The 20,280-nt window shown below is 46.9% G+C and overlaps 1 protein-coding gene across 1 annotated transcript in view; it reads left to right on the top strand.

The window, feature by feature from the left end:
• Positions 1-205: 205 nt before the first annotated feature.
• PFKP (phosphofructokinase, platelet) overlaps positions 206-20,280 on the top strand; it is a 108,510-nt gene continuing 88,435 nt past the window's right edge. Inside the window, exons 1-2 of the mRNA XM_082617469.1 lie at positions 206-398; positions 14,599-14,672. Coding sequence (XP_082473595.1) covers positions 284-398; positions 14,599-14,672 — 189 coding nt within the window. The 5' untranslated portion in view covers positions 206-283. The remainder of the gene's footprint in view (positions 399-14,598; positions 14,673-20,280) is intronic.

Below are 20,280 nucleotides of genomic sequence, written 5' to 3'. Positions count from 1 at the left end.
TCCCTCTGAGATGCTTCCGGCTCGTAACGCTCCTCCCACCTGCGATGCAACCCCCCCCACCAAGTGGTGCTCCCTGCAGGACAAGCTCCTTGGCCCGCGCGGCTCCCTGAAAGCTGGCGCCCCCGGTCCCGCCTGCCCCGCCTAACCCGCGCCCCTGAGCCCGCCCTTGACCGCCCATTGGCGCGCGCCGCGCGGGCGGGGCCGGCGGTTCCAGTGGCGGCGGCGCAGGAGGGCGCAGTGACTGCTGAGCACCCTCCCGAGCGCGATCTCCGGCCTGCTCGCCATGGGCGACCACGACGTCTCCCCGAACCCGAAGGGCTCCTTGCGAAAGTTCCTGGAGCAACTCTCCGGGGCCGGCAAAGCCATAGGCGTGCTGACCAGCGGCGGGGATGCCCAAGGTGCGCCACCGCCTCCCCGGGTCCCGGGCCGGAGGCGAAGGGAGGGGACTAGGGAGAAGGGATGTGGGGGTAACCGGGAGGAAGGATGGGGGTACCTGGGAGAAAGGATGGGGGTACCTGGGAGAAAGGGTGGGGGTACCGGGGAGAAAGGATGGGGGTACCGGGAAAAAAGGGATGGGGAGCAGGGACCAGAGAGAAAGGATGAGGCTCCAGGGAGAAGAGATGGGGGAAGAAGCAAAGAGAAGAGAGGAGGGTACCGGGGATAAGAGAAAGGTGGGGGAGAATCCCCGCGCCCAGGAACCTCGGGGGTACCTTCCTGTGGCGGGAGGGGGTGCGGGCCGTGCAGCCTCAGAAGGAGTCACTGCGGAGTCGGGGCGGGGGGGAAGGGAGGGATATGGCAGTAGGATCCCTTACCAGGAAGGTCAGTTTTCCACCTTAACGTTTATTTTTTAAATTGAGACTGGCTACGGGGTCGCCCGGACCGCGCTCGGAGGTCATTTCTCTTCCGAGTCGTAGGATGAAGCCGGACGCCCCTCCAAAGCTTGGCTACAGCGCGGCCACTTCCGATGCCGCGGCTCCCTCCCCAGCTCCCCACCCCCAATGTCGTGGAAAAAACTGCTGGGTCCCTGCGACGCTTCTGCAACCTCGCGACCCCCGAGCGGCGCGGGCGGCGTCCCCGCTGCTGTCCGGCGGGACGCGGCGGGGGACGCACGGGGGTCCCTGCCCGGGGTTGCCCGGCGGCCCGGCACCACCTCGCGTTTCCGCTGGGAGATTTTAAAAACGGTTCTCCTCCTCTCTAATCTCTTGTCCCCTTCCGGCTCGTCACCAAACTGAAAGCTGAAATGGGTCACTGAGCCCTCCCCGCCAGCCTCCCCTGGATGGGAAGGAACAGGAAGCGGGGACTCCGGGGCGTCACCAGCCCCGCAGGCGCGGACTCCAGCAGCCGCCCCCCACCCTCAGGCGTGGAAGCTGATTGCGGGGAGAAGGGGACCCAGGCTCGGTGCCCACGGACACACGAAGAGAATATTTCAATGTAAAGCGAGGGTGACACAGACGTGCCTCGGGTCCCTAGCGCTGGGCGCACATGGGGGCGCAGGGGTTCCCAGACGCTGGGATTTCCTGATCCCGGTGAATACCTGGGTGGGGCGAGCCAACCGCTAGAAAGTAGCAGGGCTGTGCTCAGGCGGCTGCGTCCTTGGAGCCTGAGGATCGCAGGCCGGAGACGCCTCTCGAGCTAGGTTTTGGTTTTTATTTTACCTTCTTCCTCCTGTCCCGGATGAGTTGAAAGGCCCTGATGCCTCATTTTCACCACACACGGTGCAGGGATGCTTAAGCGTTGGGCCCGACGCCCTCGCCTGCCGCCCACCCTGCCCGTGACCTTCCCTTCGCCCTTGAGCCGGGCGGGGCCTGGGGGGGGTGCGACAGGTGGGGCGCTGAGGTTGCAGCCCCGCCCGCCGCGGGCGCGTACGTGATGCCTGGCCAGTCACCGCCCGTGCGCCCCGCGCCCTTGACCCTGGGCACCCCGCCTGCGGCGGGCAGGAGGCGTGGGGGTCCCCGGCGAGTGGGTCCCTTGGAAGCCCCGCCCTGTCCTATTGAAGGTGGCGCTCGCGACATCAGTCACTGTCGCAGCCCCACAAGCCTGCCTTTGCGTCAGCGCGAGGCAGGGCTGGTCTAATTTGGTATGCTAGTAAAGTGGCCCCTGGTATAAACATTGAAGAGAGAAAATGTTGTGATATAAATAAGGCTGGGGTTGGGGAGGTGGCAGAGTGAAATAGATAACATCGCCCAAGTTACTTAAATGATGTGCCGGATGGGGTCTGGCGGGGTCGCGGTGGGGCTGAGAGAGGCTTCCCTGTCAAAGGACTTCAAAAGCACGTGCCTCTGGAGACGTGGGCTAGCCCAAATTAGGAAGCATCTTGAGTGACTCTTACCCCGGTCTTGGAAAGAGAATAAATTGTTGGCACAGGAAGAGGAACTGGTCTCTTCACCCTCCAGGCTTCAAGATCAGAGTTTCAAGGTCATTTTAGAATTAAGGTGCTCTGTCTGTTGAAAAAAATATGGGTCATTCTTTTGAGTTCCTGTCCAAAAGTCTGCTCAGCTACCTGGTAGCTGGTGCAAAGGCAACTGAGGTAATGATGCAATAGACAGAACCAGCATTTTTTCTGCTACTGATACTTACCTGCTACTTATCTCTGCAGCTTTGTGAGCAGTTATGAATAATAGAGGTCAGTAAGTCCACAGCTCTTCTTGTCAGTGGAAAGGATACTTTGAGAATCAAAATTATATGAGAACGTGGCTTGGTCAGTGTATTGTCAGGTTAATGGGAGATTGCCTGATGCTCTGAACTGACACATCTGGGCGGCCCCTGGAGAGCCCACCATGGCCGGGCGTCTGGGCATTTTCCCTCAGGCAGAGCTGAGGCTGTAGTCTCCATTTCTTCTTGGACTTCATGCCAAGAGCCACCTCCTCTTTTGATCCTACCTGAGACCTGACTGAACAGTTGAATGCATTTCTTTCCAAGAAAGTTCACCTTAAGATGTGCACCCAGGGGCTGGTCTCGGCAGGCAGCAGCAGACTTACAGCCCCTTGGAGGAGGTTATTCCTAGAGATGCTCCCTGTTATACCCCTATCCTTTTACCATCTTATCTTGACTCTAAATGGTATCAGTGCTTGATTTTCCCTGAGATAAGAGAGTTTTTCTCACAGCTAATAAAGACCAAGGAGAATAATCACAAGTCTTAATTTCAGGATAGTTTTCGAATCAGATGTGAAATTATGGTAAAATTCCATGTTGAGATGACTATAGCTTCTAGTTATTGAGCTCACTTGATTTTCTAGGAGCTTATGGTTCTTATCTCCAGGCCTGATTACCTGGCTCTAAGACACACACATCCTCATTTCAGAGGTGACGAGAGAGGCTGAAGGGGAGAGAAGTAACCTCATTAAGGTGGCAGGCTCATAGGTGGCCCCATGGCAGGATTTAAATGAAGTTCTGTGAGGTCTCAGCCCCAGACACTTTTCAGTAAGCCCTGCTTTTACGGTTGTAACAACTAATTAATACTCAGAGGAGCAAAGCCTGGTTTGCTCAAAATTATGCAGATTATTTTTTATCATAACACCAGAATTTTATTTGGTAAGGCGGGTGGCATTTTCTTTCCATTTTGCAGATTAAAAAATCAAGAAGTATTTAAATAATTTGCCCCAAATCAAATATTTTTTCTCAAATTAGAGACAAAAAAACTTAAAATTTTTTAAAAACTCAAGTGGAATTTAAGATTGTGCTTTACAAATTACATTGGAAAACAGGACCACTGTGTGAAATTCCTCATACTAAAAATACATAAACTATTTAATTGGTATAAAATTCCTTAATGATTTCTTCACTAAGTTAATGAAGAGGTAAATTATAATCATCTAAAACAAATAGTGAACCTAAAATTTCAGATAGATATTTAAACATGAGACAATAGCTACCCTACTTACTAGTCAAAAGAAATGGAAGATATTACATAGATTATACAGATGATTTTTACACAGCTTTGATAACAGAAAACGCATTTGTACAGTAAGAGCATTGGGGTGGCTAAACTGATGTAACACCTGATACCAAAGTGATGGAATGCTTGTTTTCCAGTGGAATTTGTATAATATGATTATTGAACAAAATGAAAATCCCCCAGCTATATTCCTGAATCCCCCAGCCCTGGCCATTAAGGAAGACTATTTCTAAGACTAATTATTGTTTTTTTCATTCTTTGGGTTGCTTCCATTGTCACAAGGAATGTCTGCAAGTTTAAATTGATTTTCACTTTAACTAAAAATAAGTTCCAGGTCAGTGGACAGACTTACCATGACTAGGTATCTACCCCCAAGCAACATTATGTCATATGCCAAAAATGACTCATTGTCTTAGACACAAATTGAGGGCTTCTGGAGGGCCCGGTGCAGCTGAGAATGCACAGAAATGGACCCAGAGGGTAGACTGAACAGGAAAGCTGAGTCCTTTTTGGCCTGTGGCAAAGTAAGCATGAAGACATTGTTTGCAGAAAGCTCACATAGATGGAGTCTATATAAGCCTTTCCACTAATAGGAAGAATTAGCCATAAAAAAGAATGAAATATTGCCATTTGCAACAACATGGATGGACCTAGAGAGTATCATACTAAGTACAGTAAGTCAGACAAAGACAAATATCATATGATATCACTCATATGTGGAATCTAATTTTTTTTTAATGACATAAATGAACTTATTTGCAAAACAGAAACAGATTCAGATTTAGAAAACAAACTTATGGTGACCAAAGGGGAAACGTGGAGGCGGGGGGAGGGATAAATTAGGAGTTTGGGATTAACACACTACTATATATAAAATAGACAACCAACAGGAACCTGCTGTATAGCACAGGGAACTCTACTCAATACTCTGTAATAACTTATATGGGAAAAAGAATCTGAAAAAGAATGGATATATGTATATGTATCACTGATACACTTTTCTGTACACCTGAAACTAACACAACATTGTAAATCAACTATACTCCAATAAAATTAGAAGAAAAAGAGTGACTAACATCGAGTGACCATGTGCTTAGCAGTAGGCACTAATGCTTCCACGCAGTGACTCCTGTTTCACGCATGAGCAAGTGAGCTCTGAGATGAACTGGCCAGGCCACGTGGCTGCAGTGAGAAAGGGTGGCCCAGGACACATGTCCATTCACCAGGGTGTGCCCCAGCACAGTACGGGGCACTCAGCAGGTACCCAGATGTTTGCTGAATGTCTCCCTCCTGGGATCTCACTGAGTGTGGACCACTTCCTTCTGCAAAATGGTGGGCGACTAGATGTTCTGGCTGTCTTTTCTCATGAAGTCTTTTTTTTTAATATGCTTTTTAAAAATTAATTAACTTATTATTTAGTTTTGGTTGCATTGGGTCTTGGTTGCTGTGCGTGGGCTTTCTCTAGTTGCAGCAAGCAGGGGCTACTCTTCGTTACGGTGCACGGGCTTCTCATTGCAGTGGCTTCTCTTGTTGTGGAGCACAGGCTCTAAGCGCATGGGCTTCAATGGTTGAGGCGCTGGGGCTTTGTTGCTCCGCGGCATGTGGGATCTTCCCGGACCAGGGCTCGAACCCGTGTCCCCTGCATTGGCAGGTGGGTTTTTAACAACTGCGCTACCAGGGAAGCCCTCTCATGAAGTCATTTTGACGGATTAAGCCTTCACTAATCACAAGCACTCTTTTTTTTTGGCCCTGCCGAGTGGCTTGCAGGATCTCAGTTCCCTGACCAGGGATTGAACCCGGGACAGGGCAGTGAAAGCCTGGAATCCTAACCACTAGGCCACCAGGGAACTCCCACACAAAAGCACTCTTTTATCTGCAGAGCTGTATCTGGGAACAACTAATGTCTCAAGATAAGAACTTGAAAACCGTCCTCAGAAATGTGAAGTACTAGTCAACCAGTACTAGTCAACTAGTCAACCAGAGCTGGGTGCTGGTTGGTTCTCCCCTAAACACATGTTTCTTGAACACAGCATCTGGGCCCCAAAACTTTGAGGGCCTGAGAGCCCAGTAAGATGAGAACAGTGGGCATCTCACCTCACACAGCTCTGGGGCCCTCCCTACCCTGGCTCTGAGCACTTACATTCTGTAATGGGATCTTTCCCACTGACAATGTAATCATTAATTTAGCAAAAATTATTGGGTCCAGGAGGCCGTGCACTAGAATGCTAGTGTTCACCCCATGGGTACCGTGGAAAATCCATGCAATTGCACCCTTTTCTAGGAGTGCAAATACCGTTGTGTGACACACTTAGATGACCTTTAGAAGCTAGACATTTTGTCATCTTTCCAAAAAAGCATGTTTTCCCCCTCGTTTCCAGAAAACTGAAAGCTTTGATACAGGACTCAAACCTTTTATCCGGGAGAATTGGGGCTGTTTGAACACGGATCTGATGGGGTGCCAGAAGCAGTTACAGTAGAAGTATGGAGATAGGGTAGTGACATGTTACAGGCAGACTTAAGGGCACAGATGTATACCCGCCATGATTGCAATCATGTTGGAAGGTGTCTTTGCGTAAAGAACAGATGGCTTTATGTTAAGAAAATAGCTGAGTCACCTTTTCGAGTTATTCTTTGCAGCGAGCTCTGTATGGTGGTGTATTTTATTTGTGAGAAAGCATCTTCCAGGGCCCCAGTTTCCTCCCACCCTCTCTTCCACATGTCTTCACCACCACACGCTTAGGGTGTTGGGAATCACAGCCGTTGTGCTGTCAGGACAAGAGGCAGCATAGTGTGTGGCCGAGCGGCGTCCTGAGCATGAAGGGACTTCCTTACAGGGTCTGGCTCTGCTCTGCAGTCCTGGTGGGACAGGGCCTGCGACTGTTGGTTTGCAACGCGAAGTGGAATCATGCAATCCCTGTCTTCTCCCCGCTCTTTTTTTCTCCCCTTCCCCTTCCCCCCCGCTTCCCCTGCCCCTAAGACAACCCTGAGCCTCAAGCAGGACCTGCTGGAGAGAAAAGGCAGCACTACTCAGGCCCAGGGAGGCCTTGCTGCCCCCGAGGGCCCTCAGCCTCCTTCTTTATCCTGGATGCAGACAGCTGCCTGAGGATCTGGCTGAGATGCAGATTCTGATTCTGTGGGTCCAGGGAAGGCCTGACAGTCACACCCGCGGTTGGCCGAGGACCTCGCTGGAGTCCTGGGTCCAGGTGGCGGTTCAGACCATCTGATGTTTCCTGTGATGGTTTTCTGGTGAGGATTCTGACAGGGAGATCAGTGAATGGAGACCCCTTGTGTAAAGGTGTGAGCAAGTGGTCGGGCCAGGGTTCTTTTGATTACAAGTGTTGAAGGCTGGCCAGGGGGACCTCGAGCTGCCATCCCTCCTTATTTTTTCAGCTCTGGTCGAATATTCTCAGGTTTTGTTTTCTCTCTCGTTAAATCGTCCCCCAGATGAGTAACAGCCTCCTCGACCTGCCTTAGGCTGACGGTGGAGCCCCTTCTCCCAGGGACGGCCCCCCCACCTGCCACAGGAGGGGGAAGGGATGACCAGCAGGAAGTAGCCAGGAGCAGGCAGGGCTGGGAGAGAGTGGCTGGGCCAGTGTGAGGGGTAGGGACGGGGCCAGGAGGGGCCACAGGGAGGACTTTGGATTTACCTCGTGTGACCTGGAAGCCACCTGGGTGCCAGCTGCCTCTGATGAGGGCAGCTTTGCGGAGAGAGGAGGGGAGGGCTGGGGAGGGGGCCCCAGCGTCCTGAGGAGCCAGACTGGGCCGTGGAGGGTGAGTTGGGGGTGGGCTGTGTCAGTGGAGCCTCAGGCTGGAGCTGGTCCACGCAGCAGGAAGAAAGGCCAAACGAGGAGCCCAGGTGGGGACAGGCAGGTTGGCAGAAGGACATTCCTGACACAGTGTTCATACCAGTGAATAGTGGGAAAACTAGCGGAAAATCATCACAGGGAATGAGCTGCATTAGGATCCCAGATAGAATATGCATCGCTTCACGCTGGTAGGTGTGGCAAGATAGACTCACGTTGTTGGGGGTTAAAAGCAGGTTCAAGATCAAGGGAACTGGCAGAGACAAGGCTTACGTGTGATTGTGTAATTTTAACCTAGTCACCACATTTGGAAATGTAACAGAAACAGGTGAAATTAATTTAAGCATCTATTTTATTCAGTCCAATGTTTCAACACATTGTCAATTCAAAGGTGATTAATAAGCTGTTTCACATTCTTTTTTCCATCTTGAGCCTTTGAAATCCAACGTATGTCTGCCCCAGTGCGTGTTGGTGTGGTCTGTGAGGATCCCAGTGGATGGGGGTCTAGAGGGAGGGGTGTGTGAGGCGCTCAGGTTCAGACGGTTCCTCCTGTGTGTTCATGTCACAGTCAGGGGCCACGCAGGGGACCTCTGGCAGCAGTCTGGTGCCCGCAGTGGCCCTGGGCCTGCCGTAGTCCTCCTTCCCAGACGTCCAGATGGCCACTTGGCCAGCCTCCGTCGCCGTCTTCCATTCTCTCCCAAATGGCGCGTCTCAAGGCGGCACACCCTCATGGCAGCCCCCAGCCCTGCTCTGCTTTCCTTCTTTCTCCGCCTCTGGCTGAAATGTGTGTGTGTGTTGTGTGTTGTTTACCGGCTGCAACAAGCCCCACCAGGGCCACGTCTTCCCCTCTTTTGTCACTGCATCGCCCGGCAGTGCCAGCAGAGGAAAGACACCCCATCCGTGTGTCCTGGATGGACGGACAGATGAATAAATGAATGATTGAACCCGCTCAGAGATTTATGTCACTGACATCTAAGACAAGACTCGGTGATTTGGACACTGCAGGATGATGAGAAACCCCCGGTTGATAACTGATTCACAGGGGATCCAGCATCCCGACACTTTCTCCTGAGGACGTTTTTTCCCCTCCCACACCTGAATTATTAAACAAGGAAGCTTTATGGAGAACGTCAGCAGCAAGAGCAAGATAAGGTGCGCTTTAAGTTTGTTTTCTGACCTATGCTAAGCGACCTATCCTCGCTTTGGTACAAAGGTGAAAACTCCATATAGTCAGGGAGAAACCAGTAAGAGGATTAAGCACCAGATCTTATTTTTCAAAAGGGAACTTAAATATTGTAATTAGTCAGGGAGTGGTTATGAGCACTGAGAAATAAGCAGGGGAAACAGCTCCACACGGTCATAAAGGGCTAAGTAAGGAGGTTTATTAGACTCTTCAGACCACATAGGAAGTAAAACAAAGCCCCAGTTATTTTATTGGAATCAACACAGTCCTTGTTTCTAACAAATTACTTGAAGTTTAAATTTTATCAGAGGGACTTCCCTGGTGGCGCAGTGATTAAGAATCCGCCTGCGAGGACAGGAATAAAGACACAGACATAGAGAATGGACTTGAGGACACGGGGAAGGGGAAGGGTAAGCTGAGATGAAGTGAGAGAGTGGCATGGACATATATATACTACCAAATGTAGAATAGATAGCTAGTGGGAAGCAGCTGCATAGCACAGGGAGATCAGCTCAGTTCTTTGCGACCACCTAGAGGGGTGGGATAAGGAGGGTGGGAGGGAGACGCAAGAGGGAGGGGATATGGGGATATACATATGCATATAGCTGATTCACTTTGTTATAAAGCAGAAACTAACCATTGTAAAGCAATTATACTCCAATAAAGATGTTAAAAAAAAAAAAAAGAATCTGCCTGCCAGTGCAGGGGACAAAGGTTTGAGCCCTGGTCTGGGAAGATCCCACATGCCGCGGAGCAACTAAGCCCGTGTGCCACAACTACTAAGCCTGCACTCTAGAGCCTGTGAGCCACAACTACTGAGCCCACCTGCCACAACTACTGAAGCCCGTGCTCCACAGCAAGAGAAGCCACTGCAATGAGAAGCCCGTGCACCGCAACGAAGAGTAGCCACCGCAATGAGAAGCCCGTGCACCGCAATGAAGAGTAGCCACCACTCACCGCAACTAGGGAAAGCCCACGTGCAGCAGTGAAGACCCAACACAGCCACAAATAAATAAATAAATAAATTTAAATAAATAAATGAATGAATGTTACCAGGACAGAATCTCCGGAAACCTTTGGGTCCACGGCCTCCCTGACCTCAAGGAAGAAGTTATCTTAATGACTATCTTACGTGCATGATACTTTAGTAAGAACCTATTTGAGAATATGTCACATCAAGAAAACAATATGTCTCTTCTTCCTAGCTCACCTAAAGTAATTTTCTCACATTTTCCACTTAGCTGCTCCCTGGTTCTTTGAAGATTTGTTTATTTTTGGTTCCCGTAGCAAGTCTGCACATTCCCTGAGGACGAGGGTTTTAATTTTTGCAAGTGAAGAAGAGGATACTTTCCAAATACTAAGATTCTTTCCTGGTGGCAGGATGATGGTTTCCCATGGAAACAATTATGGAAGTTGTTTGAACTCCTGAGCCTGGCTGCCAAAACAAAACCAAAAACAAAAGGAAGGAACCCAACTATGTCTGAACGTTTATTGAAAACAGCAGCTGGAGTGCCCTGTGCTCTCTGTGGACAGTCCAGGACAGGACAGCATCCAACAGAACCAGAAAATCGGCCCTGCTCACCCAGGAGGCCCTCAGACCCCAAATCATATGTCTGAATCCCAGTCGCGTGTGTCAAAGAGGCTGTCGGTGAAAACTGGCCTCTCCTGTGTCCTTGGTTTCTGTCCTCTGGGCCCTTCCTTGAAAGTACCCAGCTGTGGGTCCAGCACCAGATAGCAGCTCTGTCCCGTTCTTCCCAAATTCAAGTGGAGAGCCGGCCCCTCCCCAAACAATTAAACAAGAACTGGGCCCTCATGGGCATTTTTTTCTCCAAGTTTCCTTCCTACTAGAGGGAATTATAACGGCTTTTAAGTTAAAATAAAAGGAAGAGTAGGGTTTACACTCCAGCTTTGCCTTTTACAAGTTTTGTTCCCCCGGCTGTTAATTTATCCACTTAGAGCCTGACTTCCTCATCTCCCAGGAGGACCCAGGCCCCGCACGCTTTCTGGGAGCATCAGCTCAGGTGCTCAGAGCACTCAGCCCTGTTTACCACTGAGAACAGCTCCTCTCAGGCCCCAATCAGAAGGCGGCCAGCTCCGTGCCGCCCGTGAAAGCAGCAGGTGTAGCCAAGTTACCTTAACGACCCTGGTATAAAAGCCTTGGGGGGTGGGCGCTGAGGCTCAGACGCGCGGAGCCTCCTCTCCTGGGAAGTTGGGAGAAATACGGTGCTCAGGACCCTCCCTGACCTGGGAGCCCCCCCCACCCCCCACCCCCACCCCCGGCCTGCTGCGGGCTGAGGGGGGGCCAGCCCTGAGGGCCGCTTTCCCAGGTGAGTCCAGGTCAACCCCATGGGGCGGGGGAGGAGTTCAGGCCCCAGGCCTGCTGTGAAGGTGGTCAGAACTTTCAGGCAGGGGTCACCCTGGGCACGTTTTTCTTCTACACGGGGACCCCTGGGGTCACCTCTGGATTGTGTCCCACTTGTCTCCTTCTGCCGTTTTTTCTCCACTTGCACTTTCTAAAATCCCCCAACTCCTCTTTGTTCATGCCTTTATGAAAGCTTCCCCGCCCCCCGCCAGAAATGAGGTCTTCAGAAGCTCGTGGGCGAGGGCGGGGGCCAGGGAGTCGGCGTTACCCGTGCGCTTGCGTCCTGGCGATGGAGGGTTGGTAGGGCTCCAGCGTTTGGTGGTCAGTCTCTCGATTCCAGGGCCACAGAATGAAGTCCTAGAATCGTGGGGTTCGTGGGAAGGGGCCGAGAGGAGCTCGTTTATCCGTTCGGTTAAGGCTGAGGCTGCCTGTATGAGATGCAGGTGTGTCGCCCAGGTGGGAGCCATGAAGGCCGGTGAGGAAAGGCCGGTGGGGGAGCCTTCCTGGAGGTGCAGGAGCCCCGTCCCTCCTGGAGGTTGAGAGAGGGCGGCTCCGGGACGCGGTGGCAGTTCTGGGGGAGCTGCAGTCCTGACTTGTAGACGGGGCGTCCAGGTGGGACTGAGCAGGTAGGAAGAGCCCGGGGGGCTGGAGATCTCACCTGAAGAGCTTGGTTTTACGAGCACAGGCCCTGGGGAATCCAGGGAGGAACGTGGGCGTTTTTGAGTTTGAGAAAGAGAATGCTGATGCTAACATAGAAAACATCTCAAAAAAGTGTGTGAGATTACAGCTGGCACAAGGAGAGCGCGTCTACAGGGTGTATGCACTGGGCTCCAAAGGGGCGGCCATGGGAAAGCAAGACACGGCCTCACCTGTGTTTTTTGTGGGGTTTTTTTTTTGCGGTACACGGGCCTCTCACCGCTTCGGCCTCTCCCGTTGCGGAGCACAGGCTCTGGACGCGCAGGCTCAGCGGCCATGGCTCACGGGCCCAGCTGCTCCGCGTCATGCGGGACCCTCCTGGACCGGGGCATGAACCCGCGTCCCCGGCATCAGCAGGCGGACTCTCAACCACTGCGCCACCAGGGAAGCCCTGTGTTTGTTTTTTTAACCGTGTTTTTCAGAGTTTTAGATTTTAGAGCAAAACTGAGGGGAAGGTCCAGAGATTCCCCTCTATCTTCTGCCCCCACCCATGCAGAACCCCCCCATCAACACCCCCACCAGATGGTGCACTTGTTATAACTGATGACCCTACATGGACACGTCATCCTCACCCAGAGTCCATAGTTGATATTTTAGGGTTCACTCTTGGTGTTGCCCATTCTGTGGGTTTGGACAAATGTATAACGAGGTGTATCCGTTATTATAACGCCATACAGAGCAGTTTCACTGCCCTGAAAATCCTCTGTGATCCACCTGTTGATCCCCCCTCCTCTGCCTGTTCATCCCCCTCCCCCAACCACCATTGATTTTTTTTTTTTTACTGTCTCCACAGCTTTGCCTTTTCCGACATATGTAATTTTTTTTAATAAGAAGAATACATTTATAAATTACTTGTATGATGACAAAAGAGGAAAAGCTGCTTGACTCATTCTGGCCATAACGTGAATAATGTTAGAGGGAGATAGTGGATTCAGGGGAAATTTGGGGAGGGAAATGTCAGTTTTATGAGCAGGAGCTGTGGAGGGTATCAGGAGTATCCAGCTTGTGCGAGAGTGAAAAGTTTTGCTGATCTGAGTGAGAGAATACAGGAAAAGGAGGAGAAGGTGATGCAGGTGAAATGATTTATTGCATCTTGAAATGCTGAGTTTGAGGGTGTGAGAGACAGCCACCAATGAATCAGTAGGTCATTAAAATCCTTCGTGTAGGGCTTCCCTGGTGGCACAGTGGTTGAGAGTCCGCCTGCCGATGCAGGGGACACGGGTTCGTGCCTCGGTCCGGGAAGATCCCACATGCCGCGGAGCAACTGGGCCCGTGAGCCATGGCCGCAAAGCGGCACGTCCGGAGCCTGTGCTCCGCAACAGGAGAGGCCACAACAGTGAGAGGCCTGCGTACTGAGAAGAAAAAAAAAAAATCCTTCGTGTAATAAACTAGGTTTGAACATGAAGTGGTGAGACTACCAAATACATAATGTCTACGTGTGCGTAGATGTTAGATAGACATTTAACATGGATTTATTTCCAGCTTTTCCGGCTCCGTGAACACTGTAGCCTTGCAAAATTGTCACCTTTCAGAGGCAACAATCTCATTCCAGATTTCCAACCTGGCTCAATGTAATTTGAAAATTTGTAACCATCTTCTGAGCAGGTTTACCATCCAAATACATACAAATTTAATCTCCTTGTCTGTGGAGTATATTCCCTGGGACCCAAGGTGCCTTCATTTGTTTATTTACTTACCAGAAGTACCACTTACTGTATGGTCCACGTTTTCCAACACCTTTAGTCCTGAAGTTTGTTCCCAAAATTTAAATTTACGAAGGAGGCAGATTGGAACTATTGGGGGCCCAGGAGCAGTTAGGCTGGATGCCCAGGTGCTGCATATTCTGAGGCTCAGGGCTGCATCCCTAACGAGGGGAATGATCCTCCCTTCTCACTGCTCTCCTGATGGCCTTGCTCATCAGCTGATATGATGATACAGGGTTTTACAGATGTGAAATCCTGACCTGTTCACGTAGGTCTAGACTTATGGTCCATCGCACAGTTGGCTGCCCCAAAACGGTGCTTCAGTGGAAAGCAAAATGGGGTGTAGCAGTTTTATACAAGGATACATTGCACTTTTAACTTCCTTCAAGGCCCTCTGGGGAAGTGTGGAAAATGGCCTAGATTTATCTTGATTAGGTATTATTTATAGTATACTGGTTTAATTTGATCTTTCTTTTAATAAAATGGCATGATTTATATTTAAGGCCACTGACTAAATTATTTTCTTTTACACTAGTAGCTGGTAATAATTTTTCATCTCCTCCCCAGACCAATGGCATTTTCAGGCCTATTTTCTTTGAATTTGGCTACCTATAAACAAACATCTCTCCTCTTTGTTTTGCAATTGGATGGAATCAACCTACGAATTCACACCAAATTGAGGTCGCTCATATTCCGAGTGTGTTTACAGCGATGTTCTAAACAAACAGTGCTCCAGGCTCTGTTCATCTGTGGACTAGGCCACAACATGCTGGTCCCTGACTTGTACTTTTTTCTCTTTCTCCCTGCACTAATCCTGGAGGTCTGTGTTGTGACCACTTTTCATAGGAGGGGCCGTCCGAGAGGTTACACGGTTTTCCCACCATCACAGCTAATTAAATGGCATCACTAGATTCTCCCCAGCCGCCTCAATAACTACTGTCCCTATTCATTTGCAGGTATGAACGCTGCTGTCCGAGCTGTCGTGCGCATGGGAATATACGTGGGAGCCAAAGTGTACTTTATCTACGAGGTCAGTGTCACGTCCCCTTCCCGCTTTCTCTGACTCTCGCTGGCTCAATGTAATTTGAAAATTTGTAAGTGAGTATGAGGAATCGCTGCCTCATACTCACTTGGGGGCCTCACGCCTGCCTGGGGCTGCTGACTGCAGGCGAGAGGCAGCAAGTGACAGGCACACTTGGCTACCAGTAGGGGAGCCCAGGTACCAGGAGAGGTTACACCCCCGGTCTAGATGCACATCTGTGAGATTTGTATTAGGGAACAAGGGAAGAAAGGTGATGAAACGGGGCTCAAAATGCCATTTTGATATCCACCTAGTGTTCTTGTAGGATTAATGATATCAAACTGTTTGTATTTATTTGTAGTTCTCATTCCTTATAGAAGTGATATAGTCACTAAAAATGGGGGCTGAATTTAAATAAACATTAAGCTGAATGGGGGTAGAGCGACCACTTTGGGCTTTTCATCATTAATGTAAAACCCAGACCACCTCCCTAGTATCTCTTTATGCCTTAACTTCAAAATGAAGCATCTGAAAGCAAACAGATGGCCCATTATCTCCTGCTTTTGAGGTCCTGGCAGCTTAGAGGTAAGTTGTGTTTGGAGGGAAGGCACCCATACAGCTTGGACCACATGATTTGTTTCAAAAACTATTAGAAAAAATAACATATTTAGTTTTTAAATTTATAAAACAGAATAAAGCTTAAAAATGGAAATAAGAGAATCATTTTTTTAATTGCTTATTTCTTCCAAAATCACTGTTAGTGTTTTATTCTGATTCTTCCCAGTGTAATACATGTGAAATACTGGAAGGAAATATATACATTATTAGCACCATAGCAAATGTATTTTGTATACTATGTTTTTTACCTGCCAGTATGTTATGACAATTTTGTATGTGTTAACGTACATTCCACAACTATCGCGTTAAATGTCTGTGTAAAATTCCATCAACCTGATGTCTCATCATTTACCTGACCCCTCAGCTACTTGATCCTTGCATTCCTATGCCACCAGAAATATTTAGGTCACTGCCCATTTTTCAACTATCCTAACACAGCAAGCTCTAGATTTAATATTTGAAGCTGTTCTATGCTTTGTATCATTGCTGTGATCCCAGGATACGGCATCCGCCGAGTTAAAAGGGGTGGTCGTCCTAACGGGTCTCAGTGTGTCTCACCAAAGTGATTTCTTTGTTCCATCCCAGGCCCACGCCGGGCACACAGGTGGCACCAACCCTGCCAGTTCTGTGTGTGCGGCCCACCTTGCTGAAAGCTGGCCGGGGCTCCAGAATCTGTTTACTGAGTCATTTTCTCTACTTGAGAAGTAGCTGCTCACAGATTTTGCTCGTTGGTCCAAATGACCATGTGTTTCTCCTTTGTGGAAAAGATGGTTTTTCCTGGGCTTAGGTTTGCTTTTTATCTTTTTATTTATTTATTTTATTTATTTATTTTTATTCAAACAGAAAGTCACAAAAATTATAATCATCCTCATCAGTTCACTCAGTCCCATGTAATTAATTTTTTTTCATCTTGATCTTTTGTTAGCACTTTTATGAATTCATCAGTTTTCCATTAGAGTTCTGAAAATGCTTACTCATTCAATTCAGCAGTATAGTCAGTTACCAGAAACCTGTACTTGTCATAGTCTTTTCCATGAATTCCTTGAAAAAAAAACCCTTTTATAGGAACATTTTTGCGAAAGCATCAGAGTACACCCGGAACTGTCTGTAAATGACAAAAGACTTAAAACTGACCACGGTTAAAGATTTGATGAAAGTTCTTAATAATGCAATTGACAAGGAAATTTAGTTTTCTGAGATATACAAATTTATTTCTGAGATATACATTTTAAAGTAATAACTAGAATTATGACTTATAACATTATACCAGAACATATAAGATTTTTAGAAATTTCATGTAATGTCTGAAATTTTTATATTAACGTATTTCCATAGAAATAACCCAAAGAAAGTTTAGTATTAGTTGTTTATTTTTTTGTTCGTTTGTTTGTTTTTGCGGTACACGGGCCTCTCACTGTTGTGGCCTCTCCTGTTGCGGAGCACAGGTTCCAGATGTGCAGGCCTAGCGGCCATGGCTCATGGGCCCAGCCGCTCCGTGGCATGTGGGATCTTCCCGGACCGGGGCACGAACCCGTGTCCCCTGCATTGGCAGGCGGACTCTCAAACACTGCGCCATCAGGGAAGCCCCTATTTGTTTTTTTATACTGCAGGTTCTTATTAGTCATCAGTTTTATACACATCACTGTATACATGTCGATCCCAATCGCCCAATTCAACACACCACCATCCCCACCCACCGCGGTTTTCCTCCCTTGGTGTCCATACGTTTGTTCTCTACATCTATGTCTCAACTTCTGCCCTGCAAACCGGTTCATCTGTAACATTTTTCTAGGTTCCACATACGTGCGTTAATATACGATATTTGTTTCTCTCTTTCTGACTTACTTCACTCTGTATGACAGTCTCTAGATCCATCCACGTCTCAACAAATAACTCAATTTCATTCCTTTCTATGGCTGAGTAATATTTTGTTGTATATATGTACCACATATTCTTTATCCATTTATCTGTCGATGGGCATTTAGGTTGCTTCCATGTCCTGGCTATTGTAAATAGTGCTGCAGTGAACATTGGGGTGCATGTGTGTTTTTGAATTGTGGTTTTCTCTGGGTATATGCCCAGTAGTGAGATTGCTGGATCATATGGTAATTCTATTTTTAGTTTTTTGAGGAAACTCCATACTGTTCTCCATAGTGGCTGTATCAATTTACATTCCCACCAACAGTGCAAGAGGGTTCCCTTTTCTCCACACCCTCTCCAGCATTGGTTGTTTGTAGATTTTCTGATGATGCCCATTCTAACTGGTGAGAGGAGAGACCTCATTGTAGTTTTGATTTACATTTCTCTAATAATGAGTGATGTTGAGCAGCTTTTCATTTTCTTCTTGGCCATTTGTATGTCTTCTTTGGAGAAATGTCTATTTAGGTCTCCTGCCCATTTTTGGATTGAGTTGTTTGTTTCTTTAATATTGAGCTGCATGAGCTGTTTATATATTTTGGAGATTAATCCTTTGTCGTTGACTCATTTGCGAATATTTTCTCCCATTCTGAGGGTTGTCTTTTGGTCTTGTTTATGGTTTCCTTTGCTGTGCAAAAGCTTTGAAGTTTCATTAGGTCCCATTAGTTTATTTTTGTTTTTATTTCCATTTCTCTAGGAGGTGGATCAAAAAAGATCTTGCGATTTATGTCAAAGAGTGTTCTTCCTATATTTTCCTCTAAGAGTTTTATAGTGTCCTTTCTTACATTTAGGTCTCGAATCCATTTTGAGTTTATTTTTGTGTATGGTGTTAGAGAGTGTTCTAATTTCATTCTTTTACATGTAGCTGTCCAGTTTTCCCAGCACCACTTATTGAAGAGACTGTCTTTTCTCCATTGTATATCTTTGCCTCCTTTGTCATAGATTAGTTGACCATAGGTGCGTGGGTTTATCTCTGGGCTTTCTATCTTGTCCCATTGATCTATGTTTCTGTTTTTGTGCCAGTACCATATTGTCTTGAATACTGTAGCTTTGTAGTAGAGTCTGAAGTCAGGGAGTCTGATTCTTCCAGCTCCATTTTTTTCCCTCAAGACTGCTTTGGCTATTCAGGGTCTTTTGGGTTTCCGTACAAATTTTAAGATGATTTGTTCTAGTTCTGTAAAAAATGCCATTGGTAGTTTGATAGAGATTGCATTGAATCTGTAGATTGCTTTGGGTAGTATAGTCATTTTCACAGTATTGATTCTTCCCATCCAAGAACATGGTATAATCTCTCCATCTGTTGGTATCATCTTTAATTTCTTTCATCAGTGTCTTATAGTTTTCTGCATACAGGTCTTTTGTCTCCCTAGGTAGGTTTATTCCTAGGTATTTTATTCTTTTTGTTGCAATGGTAAATGGGAGTGTTTCCTTAATTTCTCTTTCACATTTTTCATCATTAGTGTATAGGAATGCAAGAGATTTCTGTGCATTAATTTTGTATCCTGCTACTTTACCAAATTCATTGATTAGTTCTAGTAGTTTTCTGGTGGCATCTTTAGGATTCTCTATGTATAGTACCATGTCATCTGCAAACAGTGACAGTTTTACTTCTTCTTTTCCAATTTGTATTACTTTTATTTCTTTTTCTTCTCTGATGGCTGTGGCTAGGGCTTCCAAAACTATGTTGAATAATAGTGGTGAGAGTGCACATCCTTGTCTCGTTCCTGATCTTAGAGGAAATGCATTCAGTTTTTCACCATTGAGAATGATGTTTGCTGTGGGTTTGTTATATATGGCCTTAATTATGTTGAGGTAGGTTCCCTGTATGCCCACTTTCTGGAGAGTTTTTATCATAAATGGGTGTTGGATTTTGTCAAAAGCTTTTTCTGCATCTATTGAGGAGATCATATGGTTTTTCTTCAATTTGTTAATATGGTGTATCATATTGATTGATTTGCGTATATTGAAGAATCCTTGCATCACTGAGATAAATCCCACTTGATCATGGTGTATGATCCGTTTAATGTGCTCTTGGTTTCTGTTTGCTAGTATTTTGTTGAGGATTTCTGCATCTATATTCATCAGTGATATTGGTTTGTAATTTTCTTTTTTTTGTAGTATCTTTGTCTGGTTTTGGTATCAGGGTGATGGTGGCCTCATAGAATGAGTTTGGGAGTGTTCCTTCCTCTGCAATTTTTTGGAAGAGTTTGAGAAGGATGGGTGTTAGCTCTTCTCTAAATGTTTGATAGAATTCACCTGTGAAGCCATCTGGTCCTGGATTTTTGTTTGTTGGAAGATTTTTAATCACACTTCCAATTTCATTACTTATGATTGGTCTGTTCATATTTTCTGCTTCTTCCTGGTTCAGTCTTGGAAGGTTATACCTTTCTAAGAATTTGTTCATTTCTTACAGGTTGTCCATTTTATTGGCATAGAGTTGCTTGTAGTAGTCTCTTAGGATGCTTTGTATTTCTTCAGTGTCTGTTGTAACTTCTCCTTTTTCATTTCTAATTTTATTGATTTGAGTCCTCTCCCTCTTTTTCTTGCTGAGTCTGGCTAATGGTTTATCAATTTTGTTTATCTTCTCAAAGAACCAGCTTTTAGTTTTATTGATCTTTGCTATTGTTTTCTTTGTTTCTATTTCATTTATTTCCCCTCTGGTCTTTATGATTTCTTTCCTTCTAACTTTGGGTTTTGTTTGTTTTTCTTTCTCTAGTTCCTTTAGTAGTAAGGTTAGATTGTTTATTTGAGATATTTCTTATTTCTTGAGGTAAGCTTGTATAGCTATAAACTTCCCTCTTAGAACTGCTTTTGATGCCTCCCATAGGTTTTGGATCGTCGTGTTTTCATTGTCATTTGTCTCTAGGTATTTTTTGATTTCCTCTTTGATTTCTTCAGTGATCTCTTGGATATTTAGTAACGTATTGTTTAGCCTCCATGTGTTTGTGTTTTTTACGGTTTTTTCCCTGTAATTGATTTCTAATCTCATAACGTTGTGGTCAGATGCTTGATATGATTTCAATTTTCTTAAATTTACTGAGGATTGATTTGTGACCCAGGATGTGATCTATCCTGGAGATAG

Source organism: Mesoplodon mirus, assembly GCF_964341445.2.
Source record: "Mesoplodon mirus genome assembly, chromosome: 4".
NCBI lineage: Eukaryota > Metazoa > Chordata > Mammalia > Artiodactyla > Ziphiidae > Mesoplodon > Mesoplodon mirus.
This window is presented reverse-complemented; position numbering and strand designations above follow the sequence as displayed.